At 53.5% G+C, this 12,193-nt stretch overlaps 1 protein-coding gene across 1 annotated transcript; it reads left to right on the forward strand.

Moving 5' to 3' along the window:
* Positions 1 to 759: 759 nt before the first annotated feature.
* Positions 760 to 10,078, forward strand: ANAPC2 (anaphase promoting complex subunit 2). The gene is made up of 12 exons (XM_010720762.3): positions 760 to 1,726; positions 2,552 to 2,684; positions 4,715 to 4,889; positions 5,035 to 5,154; positions 5,551 to 5,668; positions 5,746 to 5,927; positions 6,063 to 6,204; positions 6,579 to 6,654; positions 6,957 to 7,160; positions 7,812 to 7,941; positions 8,226 to 8,461; positions 9,629 to 10,078. The coding sequence occupies exons 1-12, from the start codon at positions 774 to 776 to the stop codon at positions 9,839 to 9,841; spliced, it is 2,682 nt and encodes an 893-aa protein (XP_010719064.2). The 5' UTR covers positions 760 to 773; the 3' UTR covers positions 9,842 to 10,078.
* The last annotated feature ends 2,115 nt before the right edge of the window (positions 10,079 to 12,193 follow it).

The raw sequence follows: 12,193 nt of genomic DNA on the forward strand, positions 1-12,193 counted from the left end.
GTGGGTGTCGGGCTGAGGGCCCCCCGGCACGCCGCTGTGTGAGGGATGCTGAACGTTCCGGGAGGAAAGAGGCGATCCTGGGCTGTGTGTGGGTAGGAAAGTGATGCCTCCTGTTGCGTTCTGTGGAAGCTGTAATTAGATATAAAGAGATGGTAGTGTAAATAGAGCTGTTTGCACTAAATTCTCAGCTATCTTTCGGTGTGCAGCCACCACCATTTGCTCTGTGTTTTCACCAGTGATGAACAGGAGCTGTGTGCTGCCCTCGTAACCAGCTGCACAACTGGAGGTGACCGCACCGCTGCTGAAATGCACCACCCACCCCTCACTGTGCTCACATCCACTTTTTTTTTTCTTCTCCACAAGCATTGATAAATGTCAGCAGGTGCCATTTTCTCCACGCGGAGGGATTCAGTTCCACCCTTCGCTCCTTTCGCTTCCATGTCAGACATACTTACTTCCATGTCAGACTGCCCCTCTGCTGCCATATGTCACATGGCAGTAGCATATTGGTGGGAAGGTTCAGCCTCTGCTGCCATCCCACCCACATCCCCCTCTGACACTGTGGGCCAGTACAATAAAATGAGAGGCATTACTTTCGGAGCAGCCCTCAAAATGTGTAATATATTTAATGTCTACAAGCAACAAAACTGATTTTAATCCAGCAGTGTTGGTCTGTGGGATGGGCAGAGCCATCACCGCTCTGTGGACTGGGAGTCCCCTCTGGCACGTCTGCCTACAGAGTCAGAATGGTTGGGGTGGAAGAGTCCTTACAGATGACAGAATCAGAGGATGGTTGGGTTGGAAGGGTTCTTATGGATCACAGAACCATAGAATGGTTGGGTTGGAAAGGTCCTCATAGATCACAGCACGGTCGGGTTGGAAGGGTCCTTATAGATGGCAACATGTTTGGGTTAGAAGGGTCCTTTATAGATGAGAGAATCACAGAATGGTTGGATTGGAAGAATCCTTACAGCCCTCCCACCCTGTGCTGTGGGCTGGCTGCCCCACACCATGCCCAGAGCCTCACCCATGGCTGTGGGCACCTCCAGGGATGGGACATAAAGAAGTGGCTGTGTGCTCAACGTGTCCCCTCTGCTCCCCAGGCAGCAGCACGGTGTGACCCGCTGTGCCCGCTGCAGGATGCTGAGCTGCGGGCCGCCCTGGAGGTGCTGCGCTGCTATGGGCTGCACACTGCGGTGGAGGAGTGGTTCCTGGAGGTGCTGCAGACCGACCTGCAGGCCCACATCGCTCCCGAGTTCTGGAACTGCATCGGCCAATATGAGAACACGGCGGAGGAGCAGCAGTGCTCCGCGCTCCTCCTGGACGCATTTTGTCTTCTCAAGTGCCGCCTTGAGCCCTACCTGAGCAGCATGGAGCTCCTGGAGGGCTGGACCAAGGCGGGCCTGCTCCTGGGGACGGGCGCTCAGACGCTGCGGGAGAAGGTGTACACCATGTTCAAAGCCATCCTTTTCTTCTCCACCACCAAGCCCTTCCAGGAGATGATCCAGCAGTTCTACAGCCGCACCTTCCGGATATACATGAGGCAGTGGAAGAAGGGAGAAGAGGGAATGAACGAATGTGAGAGCAGCATGAGTGAGGCTGAGCAGGAGAGTGACACGGAGGAGAGCGGAGGAGAGAGCGCTGCGTGTGCGGGCTGTGGCAGCAGGAGGGAGCAGTGCTGGTGTCCCACGGCCATGGAGCGGTTCCGGCAGCTCAATGACATTCTGTATGTATGGCACAGGGCTGCCCCACAAGCAGGAGGTCCTGTGAGGGCAGCTGCCCTGGGTTTATTCCTGGCTGAGAAATGGAGGAGCTGTGCGTGATGATATACCCTGGGTAGGGGTCCCGGGTTGGGATCTTCTCACGTGGGTTCTGCAGCTGCTTGCTGGCTGCTGACTGAACTGGAGTGGTCCTTTGGACAGAAGTGCCTCTCACTGGGGATGGGAATATCTTCCAAGGCCTTCCAAGGGCCCAAAGAAGCAAACTCCTCTAGATGAAAAAGCTTTGGATAGCTAGAAAACGTTTCCGAATAAGATGGGATTGCAGTGATGTCTTATGTTATAGAAGGGGACAGACTTTAGCAGGTTTTGTTGCGATAGCACAAGGGAAAATGGTTTCCAACTACAAGAGGGGAGATTTGGACTGGATATAAGGGAGAAGGTTTTTACAGTCAGGGCGGTGAGACACTGCACAGGTTGCACAGAGAGGCAGTGATGCCCCATCCCTGCAGACAGCCAAGGTCAGGCTGTTGGGGCTGTGAGCACTGCTGGAGCTGTGGGTGTCCCTGTGCACTGCAGGGAGTGGGACCTGATGGCTTTAAGGGTCCCTTCTAACTCAAACAGTTCTGTGATTCTATAATCCTAAGACAGTGTTTCTGAAAAAGATATGGTAGCATTCATGTGATTTATTGTGTGAGTAGTGCATCGCTGCCAGCCATCAGCTGCAGCTTAATCAGCTTAAATTAAGATCTTTGCTTGCACCTGTGCAGTCAGTTCAATTTTCTCTCTGTGCTTTTGCTTCTACTCGCTCACTCTGGTCTCTGTGTCCACAGCCGCCGGCTGAATTTGCTGGAGAGAGTGAGTGCTGATGCTGTGACCACCATCCTGCACAGGATGATCAAGGAGAGGATGGAGCGACGGTGCCGGGGTGAATATGAGCACTCCTTCCTGAATGAGTTCCAGGAGGTAAGGAAGGCCCTGGCTTTGGAGGTGTGGAGCTGCTCCTGTTCCTGCTGCTCAATTCCCAACTCCACCTCAATTCCCTGGTCCTGGGCTGTGACTTCCACCACCCCTGGCAGAAGAGGAGTGGTTAAAACTTGGCATTTTAGATTTATGCTAGAGGAGAGGGTCTCCTCTGCCCTACCCACAGCAGGTTGTTATGTTTCACCTGGCAGTGTCCCTATTGGCCCCATCTGCATCCAGGCCTGGGGCCTCCAACACAAGAAAGGCATGGAGCTCTTGCAACATATCCAGAGAAGGGCCACTGAGATGATCAGAGGGCTGGAGCAGTTCTCCTATGAAGAAAGGTTGAGGGAACTGGGATTGTTTAGCTTGGAGAAGAGAAGGCTGCAGGGAGACCTCATTGTGGCCTTCCAGTGCTTGAAGGGAGCAGATAAACAGGAGGGGGAACGGCTGTTTGTGAGGGTGGATGGTGATAGGACAAGGGGAATGGTTTTAAACTGAGACAGGGGAGGTTTAGGTTGGATATTAGGAGGAAGTTTTTCCCCCAGAGGGTGGTGAGGCACTGGAACAGGTTGCCCAAGGAGGCTGTGGATGCCCCATCCCTGCAGGCATTCAAGGCCAGGCTGGATGTGGCTCTGGGCAGCCTGGGCTGCTGGTTGGCGACCTGCACACAGCAGGGGTTGGAACTGGATGAGCACTGCAGGCCTTTGCAACCCAGGCCATTCTAGGATTCTATTAATGAAGGAATTTTGGTGGTTCTGTTCTACCAACATTGTGAAGATAATATGCCATGCAGCTGCAGCCAGCCTTCCCTGCGTGTAGATGGGAATTTGTATGGTTGTTTTCAGTTCTAAATTGCCTGCATCCCTTTAAAACAGGAAGCAACGTGGGCAGGTAGTGTTCTTGCAACTTCTCAGTTCTCTTGCTGCTGCCTTGCACTGAGTTTGTGTGGAGGTCTTTGCTCTGTATGACCTTAAAGCTCTTCTCAAGGTTCTGGCTGCTCTGGGACACAGGCTGTGCTCTGCATGCTCGCTCTGTGCTCTTTGTTCCTTGATGCATGGCCTTACGTTGGTCTGCACTGACGAACAATGTGTGAGGTCAGGTTGCCATGCGAACCAGGCAGCTCCGTGCTGTTGTCCTGGTTTCCTCACTGTGTGCCACGCTGGGTGCTTTTGTTGTCTGCAAACGCTGGCAGTGATTTGGTGTTTACTTCCCTACAGTTGCTGCGCAACGCTTTCTTCTCTGGCTCTGCTACAAAGGGCACTCAGAGACAAATTCCTAGGGAGCGTGGTTGGATGAAGGTGCTCCTCACCGTCGAGGTGCTTTGCGTTGATGATTTGCCCTTTCTTTTTGCTCTTTAGGAGAATGCTTTTCAGCTTTCCCAGGATTGCCCAGGACTGATGCTTGGGTGCTCCGTGCTGCAGCAGGTTCTTCTGCCTTGTAGTTCTGTGGGCAGAATTCATGCACTCCTCCAGTCGTTGGTCATAACATTGTCACCCCACACCCAAACTCAGCATTTTTCAGGCTGCCCAACCTGGTTATCAAAAAATAATAGCACCTAATAACTATTAATACTCAAGTACTATCTCAAGTAGTGTTACGCATTTGCCATCTTAGGGAGAAAATAAACCCATTTGTTCTGAGTATCTGGATGTAGTAGTTGGGTGCATTTGAATTATGACAAATGTGACAAAGTAGAAAGTGAAATCTCCAGTGTATAAAATCAGCCTCTGATGCTCTTTGATCAGGTTGTAGGATATTACTATGAAAGGGCTGGTACTCGGGGTCTTGTCTCAGTGCCTGCGTTTGGTTGGTAGGTAGGGAGTGCTTGGGGATGGCTTGCTTGTTCTTTGCTGATTTCAGGAACCACTGAAGTTCTGGGTGAGGGTGCTGAGCTGAGCACTTTGCTCCTATTCCCTCAAAGAGAACAGTTCTGCAAGCGTAGATCAAAAAAACAGTATAATTCTGCAGGATGGAACATTCTGCTGTGCAGAGGTGTCCTCCATCTTTGTGCTCTCTCTCTGCTGTTGCAGTGGATCGAGAAGGTGCTCGGCTGGCTCAGCAGAGTGTTTCTGCAGGATGGCCCCTTGGCTCACCCCTCTGCAGAAGCCAGCAGCACCCTGAAGCGCTGGCGGTGCCACGTCCAGAGGTTCTTCTACCGCATCTACGCCAGCATGCTGATTGAAGAGCTGTTCAACATTATTCGAGGTCGGTGTCACCCACTCATTCTCTGTCCATTCACTGCTGGGTTGGATTGAATGGTAGATCTGTGCTCGCCATGTGCTCACCTCCTGGTGCCACGCTGTCTCCCCATGGATCGTGGCACTGCTCCTGATTGCTGCTTGGTCTGTAGATTTCCCAGAATCAAAGCCTGCTGTGGAGGACCTCAAGTTCTGCCTGGAAAGGACAAACCTGAGGCAGCAGCTGCTCAGCTCCCTGAAAAGCGCTCTGGAAATACGGCTTCTGCATCCCGGTGGGTTTTACATCCCTGTGCATGTCATCACAACACAATTAGGAGCCTGGTTGTGAGGGTTTGCTGAGTGAGAGGCAGCCGGGCTGTGAATTCTGTGTGCTCTCTGTGTGGGAGAATGCAGGGGCAGTGGCAGCTGGTTACATCCCAGCCCCTTCTGCTTCCCAAGTTTAGCTTTGGTCTGAATGGGTTGGGAAGCTAAGTTGGCTTACAGTAGTCTCTTAGCCTGGATTTGTGGTTGGAGCTGGTTTCTCAGCCATAAAGATCTGTTCCCTCCACGTTGGATGAGCCAATAGGGCTGCAAGCCCTTCACCTCCAGCTCCATAGATCTAACAGAACCTTTCTTGTATCCAAATCCGTGCTCTGGGACTCTGGACTGCTCCCCTGCTCCTCTCATAGGTGTCAACACATCTGACATCATCACTTTGTATATCTCGGCCATCAAGGCCCTGCGGGAGCTGGACCCCTCCATGGTTATCCTGGAGGTTGCCTGTGAGCCCATCAGGAAGTATCTGAGGTAAGAGGCTCTCAGGGCAGCCCTGTGCATCCCCTTCCCCTTCCCTTCATTGCTCTGTATCTCTCAACTTTTGGCAGGACACGGGAGGACACCGTGCGGCAGATTGTGGCCGGTCTCACAGGGGATGCTGAGGGCTCCGGAGATCTGGCAAATGAGCTCTCAAAAGCTGACCCAGTGACGCTGGAGAACGGCCAGGAGAGTGATGATGACATTTCAGAACCAGGGGACTGGGTCCCTGACCCAGTTGATGCAGATCCAGGTTAATTAAGAGCAGGCATCAAGGCAGCCCGCTGTCTCCCCACGGCTGGCTGTAGTCTTGAGTCACTCGTTTGGTTGTGCCAGCCTGGGCTGGGGCTTTGCTCATCTCACATTGCTCTCTGCTGCATTTCAATAGGGAAATCAAGTTCCAAGCGCCGATCCTCAGACATCATCAGCCTGCTGGTGAGCATCTATGGCAGCAAGGACCTGTTTATCAATGAGTACCGCACGCTCCTGGCCGACCGACTGCTGCATCAGTTCAACTACAGTGCTGAGAGGTGAGACCCAGCTGCCCTGCTGCAGCTCCCCAGCTGAAATCACCTTGCAGGGGTCTGCTCCAGCCTTGGGCCTACAAAATGCCATTTCTGCAGCCATCTCCTCTGCAGCTGTGGGTGGCATCTAGAAGTTCAGGGCTCACTAGCTGGCTGCTGCTCAGTCTCGCCTTTGGCTTGCACTAAGAGGGCAGCACACAGGGAAGTGGAAGCACAGATGCCCTGAGCTCCATCCCCTGTTTTCCAACATCCTGCATAGGCTGCTGAGGCTCAGCAGAAGGTGTCAAAGTACAAAAAAGGGGTGAACCATCGGGAAACCTCAGCTGCAACCCAACTTTGTCTCTTGGAACCCACGTGTGATCCTCTGTTTCTCTCACCAGGGAAATCCGCAACGTGGAGCTGCTCAAGCTGCGGTTTGGCGAAGCTCAGATGCACTATTGTGAAGTCATGTTAAAAGTAATTGGCTTTTATTGTTGTTGTTTGGTTTTGGCTCTTTTAAATTCAAGTTCTGGGTGCTTTTGTTCGTTGGTGAAGAAGAGTGACCACAAAGAGCCCTTTAGTGAAATGGGGTTACGAGAATCCCATTTTTGAGGGGGCTGACTTGTGACAGACAGAATTGCATTAGGGATGGCTGTTCAAGTGTGGTGGGTTGGGTTGTTGGCTGGGGGTGGATGCTGCAGTGCCGGTGCCTCCCTTGCTCTTCTTGCCTACACTGTTGTGGATGTTGAAGGGCTCTTATTGTCCTCTGCTTTCTCCAGGACATGGCTGACTCACGGCGCATTAATGCCAACATTCGTGATGAGGAAGAAAAGCTCCCGGAGGAGGAGAGGCCACCGTTCAGCCTTGTGGCCGTTATCCTGTCCAGTGAGTTCTGGCCACCACTGAAGGAGGAGAAGCTGGAGCTTCCAGAGCAGGTCAAGGAAGCCATGGAAGCCTATTCCAAGAAGTACGAGAAATTGAAGGTGAGGATTCCTTAACCCTCCATAAGAGTTTTGTGTTGCTAGCTCTGCTACGTAGCGTGAGTTTGCATGGTCTTTCCAGAGTCCCTGTAATATCCCTTACAGCGTAGCTGCTGCTGCACCCACGGTGTGAAAGTGGAATAGTAAAGTCCTCCAGCTTTGAAAGTGGATTAGAAGCTACCCCAGCTTAGCTACAGCCAGAAGAACGAATAATAAGATCATTACAGTGGAAAAGATCATGAAGATCACCATGTCCAACCATCAGCCCATCCCACCATGCCCACTGACCACGTCCCCAGTGGCCACATCTCTGTGGTTCTGGAGCATCTCCAGGGATGGTGACTGCACCACTCCCTGTGCAGCCCGTGGCGGTGCACATCCTGTCCATGTTGGGCCTCTTTACTTCAGTACTCTGTTACTCTTCCGTTTGTTCTCTTGAGGAGAGGTTTTCAGGCAGGAGAGGGACGCTGGTATTGGGCAAGGGTTGGGCAACAACTCATCTCAAGGGTTTTCCTTTTGAGAGAGCGGGGAACCGATAATGGTGGGACAGAGATTCATGAAGTGGGAGCAGCCTTTGTCTCTGTTGGAGGTGAATAGAATTCAGCTAGCCATAGCGACAGAGAGGCTGGAAGATCTGCTGCTTCCCTCTTCCAGGCCATGAGGACCCTGAATTGGAAGTACCACCTGGGGCTGGTGAGCCTGGATGTGGAGCTGGCTGACCGCACGCTCTCTCTGTCCGTCTCCCCTGTGCATGCTGCCATCATCCTGCACTTCCAGACCAAAAGTGAGTGATGTGATGCAGCACACGGAGGTGGGTGGAAAGGCCACGTTGCCATAGGGCCCGAGAGCTCCGTCAGGGTGGGGGCAGGACCTGCCTGGTGCTTGGATCTCCCACAGCTCTGCAAGGAGACAGCACTCAGAAAAGCACAGCTCAGCACCCGGTGCCTGCAGGAAGGCCCTGCGCGTGGCTGCTCACCCCTGGGCTGCCTGCCTTCCTTCTTGTTAAGCCCCGGCACGAGGGGTGGGCGCGGTGTCCTGCAGCCCCCCTGACAGCCGTGCTCTTTGCAGGTACGTGGACGCTGGCGGAGCTGAGCGAGGTGCTCAAGGTGCCCGTGACGTCTCTGAAGCGTAAGATGACGCTGTGGCTGCAGCAGGGAGTGCTGCGTGAGGAACCGCCGGGCACCTTCACTGTCATCGAGGAGGAGCAGAAGGACCAGGGGGAGAAGGTTGTCCTGATAGACAGCGACGAGGAGGGGGATTCTGCCATGGCCTCGCAGGCTGACCAGAAAGAGGAAGAGCTGCAGGTGTGTCTGGGCGCCTGCAGGGCGGGTGGGACGGTGCAGACATCCAATGCTTTTGGCTTTTGGGGATGGATTTGATTTGCCCTTTGGATTCGCTTTTTGTCCTTCTGGCTTGAGGGGATTTGAAGTGAATCAATTGTCCACGTAACTATAGGCAATATCACAGAATCACAGAATGGCCAGGGTTGGAAGGGACCTCAAGGATCACGAAGCTCCAACCCCCTGCCACATGCAGGGCCACCAACCTCCACATTTCACAGCAGCCCAGGCTGCCCAGGGCCCCATCCAACCTGGCCTTGAACACCTCCAGGGATGGACGGGGATCCACAGCCTCTCTGGGCAGCTGTTCCAGCACCTCACCACTCTCTCTATAGAACTTCCCCCTGACATCCCACCTAAATCTTCCCTCCTTCAATTTAACACCATTTCCCCTTGTCCTGCTGTTATCTCCCCTTTCAAAGAGTTGATTCCCCTCCTGCCTGTAGGCTCCCTTTAGGTACTGAAGGCTGCAATGAGGTCACCCCACAGCCTTCTCTTCTCCAGGCTGAACAAGCCCAGGTCCCTCAGCATGTCTTTGTAGGGGAGGTGCTCCAGTCCCCTGCTCATCTCTGTGGCTCCTCTGGTCCCTCTCTAACAGCTCTCTGCCTTTCTTGTACTGGGGGCTCCAGACCTGGACACAGTGCTGCAGATGGGGTCTCACAAGAGCAGAGTAAAGAAGGACAATTGCCTCCCTGTCCCTGCTGGCCACCCAGAGTATGGGTAATATGGATATTAGACGGCTGCCTTTGCTCCAGAAATGTATCCATGCAGCTCCTTGGGCACTGATTTCATATTTGAAAACAGACATAAGTTGGATTCACTCAGTGTTTTTCAGCTTACGGTGCCAGAAAGGCGTATCCAGCACAGCCAGGCTGAGCTTTGCTGTCGGTATGGGGTGGCCCTGGACACTCCCATTGCTTTTTGTACCTGTGTGTCACACTGTGATGTGTGTTGTGCCATTGTGCACCATGGAGGTGCCCTGCCTGCATTTACCCACTGAGTAACACATCCTGCATTCTGGCTGCGTGAGGATACCTCATCCTCTCCTTGGATATTTCCCACTTAAAGCCCAGGCTCTCAGCAGCCCTTTGCTGCATGGTACTGATGGTGGTTTACTGTGTGTCCCTGCAGCTGTTCTGGACCTACATCCAGGCGATGCTGACCAACCTGGAGAGCCTGTCCTTGGAGAGGATCCACAGCATGCTGAAGATGTTTGTGATGACGGGCCCTGTGGTCACAGAGATCGACATACAGGAGCTGCAGGGCTTCCTGCAGAAGAAGGTACGGGACCAGCAGCTCATTTACTCCGGAGGTGTCTATCGCCTGCCCAAGAACTGCAACTAGACTGTGAGTGCCTCCGTGCCGCCCAGCTCTTTGCATCCTGCTGGGTGGGTTCTGTGCTGGGGGTGGGTGCTGTGCCCCCTCCCAACAGGAGACACCAGCTCAGCAGCAGTGTGGGCTGTGCAGCCCTCAGAACAGCTGGGCTGGAGCTGCTGCCCACGTTACCTTCCTCTCATAAACGAGTGTCTGATCCCCGTCAGTGGTCAATAAAACCCAGCAGTGGTCTCTGGGTTGGTGCCAGCACTTTTCTCTCCTTTCAGTAGTGCTTTCTACAGCACTTCCCCATGCTGAAGCTCTGCAGTCGGCCGGGCACCGCTGCAGCCATGGGAGGTTTGGAGGGGCTGTGGGTTGTGTCTCCTTCTGTCCAAACAAACGTGGTGTCTGTGCTGTCTCCTGTGGTTCCAGAGAAACCCCAGGGTCCCCTAATCCTTGCTCAGGACTTTAAAGACAGGTGGAATAATTTTACTGTGGGATGAGGAATGCTGTAGAGGATGAGATACAGCAGTCTGCCAAGGTGAGCAGGTTAGTCCTGGGGGCATGTGAGGACCGTCCAGGCACTGGCAGTGCTGCTTTACCACACCATGAATACTCCTTTCCCTTTAAAACCCACTGCTGTGGCAACTGTGCGTCCTTGGTGTGTTCCAGGGTTACAGCCTGTCAGTGTGTAAGAGATCCTAAGCCCAGCACTGTGGGGTCCTTAGTGCTGCTGTGGCCTTATCTCTCTCACGCATGTTTGCAGCTCTTCCTCCATGGGTGGGAGCACGTGTTGTTGTTTCCCTGTGGGCCTTCCTCCAGGCTGGTGGCCTTGCAGTGCTAGGAGCTGCTGTGTTTTACTGTTCAGACGTTCCTGGTGCTGTAGGGAATGAATCAAACTCACAGACCCCCATGGTCAGCCTTCATTGGGGATTTCCCTCCATCCCAGAGGGGAACAAATGCCATGTGTCCTCCTGTCAGGCTGTTGGAACAAGTTTGGGGTTGAATAACATTTGGCAATTGGAAGCGACGCCTGGGGAGCCTCTGTGCTGCCCTTCCTGTCAGGGCAAATCCCCCTCGGGGATCCCTGGAGCACTGCAGGCGGTGGTGTTGGGGACCTGGGGTGGGTGAAGGAGTGGGTTGGTGGCCCCAGGGGTGACGTGGGGAGGGCACTTTGGGTCAGTGTGACTGTATGGTGCACATGGCTGTGCTTGGGGTTGCACTCAGTGCTGCAGAAGCCCTGAGCAGGGTGGAAAATTTGGGTTTTAGGGCAAATGTGCGGGACGTTGCTGAGGCACAGATAAACGGTGGCAAGTCCCAAACAGCAGCAAGCAGGGGAGGAAATCCAAACTGAACACACCAGGAGCAATGTGGATCCCACCAGATCCTTGTAGGACATGCGATGGACTCATCATTTGGGCTGGATAGGGAGCAGGGTGGAGTACACAGCATTGACCCCACTGTTGCTGTGCCGTGGCTTGGGACATCCCTGCAAGCTGCACCCAGGACCCACAGGATGAGGACTCAGAGACAAAAGCCTGTGGAACCCCCAGCTCTGCTCTGCCTCCTGCTCTGTGCTGCTGGAGCAGCTCCTGTGGGGTTTTCCTCACTGCTTTGGGATATGGGGACACTTCACTTTCTCCCCTGCAGAAACTGTGCTTACCTTCCCCAGTCACCCAGTATGTGCTGTGGGTTTGCTGGGTCAGAACAATGCTGCCTGAGGCTGCTCTGTCCCCATCCCAGAGCCATGGGTCCCCACAGTGTCCCCATCCCGGAGCCATGGGGTGGCTGTCACTGCCCAACTTTCAAAGCATTACAGTAGCAGCAACTTGGGTTTAATGAACATTTCAAGTCGGATGAAACATAAAAGGCTCAAAGCTAATTGAAACAAGCTGGGGAAGGAATTTTTCAGGCTGAACTGCGGAAGCTGAAAAAAATAGAAAAGAAATGAAACAAGCCAGAAGTACAAATAACAGTCGGTGCTTCTGGCTCATCCTGCACTGTGCAATGGGAGCACTGCAGCCGGAGGAACCCCCCTCGTCCCAGCAGATCCCAGCACTCCAGGTACACTGCTCTATTTATAAACTGTTTATAGAGAGCCCTCCAGAAACCCAGCAGGATGCCTCTTCCCTACAAGGGATGCTCCCGGCCTGCATGTAAACTGTTTGGGTTACTGGGGACACGTGTGGCCACGTCTGCTGACGGAGGTTGGAAAGTTTTGCTAATGGTGAGATGGGGCTGAGTGGTGCCACGAACCCTCCTGCCCACCGGTGTTCCTGCTATGGGCTGCAATCTGCTTTTGGGTTTGGAAATCTCCCACCTGCCAGCCTGGGAAGGGTTATGCATTCTTTCATTGTTGGTGGTTTTTTGTTGTTGTTTTTT

Source organism: Meleagris gallopavo, chromosome 19 (assembly GCF_000146605.3).
Source record: "Meleagris gallopavo isolate NT-WF06-2002-E0010 breed Aviagen turkey brand Nicholas breeding stock chromosome 19, Turkey_5.1, whole genome shotgun sequence".
Classification (NCBI taxonomy): domain Eukaryota; kingdom Metazoa; phylum Chordata; class Aves; order Galliformes; family Phasianidae; genus Meleagris; species Meleagris gallopavo.

Excerpts from the sequence above, each read along its gene's own strand:
- ANAPC2 (XM_010720762.3), top strand. The coding sequence starts at position 774 with ATGACAGAATCAGAGGATGGTTGGGTTGGAAGGGTTCTTATGGATCAC. Across the intron at positions 6,655-6,956 it reads ATTGTGAAGTCATGTTAAAA|GACATGGCTGACTCACGGCG; the intron begins GTAATTGGCTTT and ends TGCTTTCTCCAG. Across the intron at positions 8,462-9,628 it reads AGAAAGAGGAAGAGCTGCAG|CTGTTCTGGACCTACATCCA; the intron begins GTGTGTCTGGGC and ends GTGTCCCTGCAG.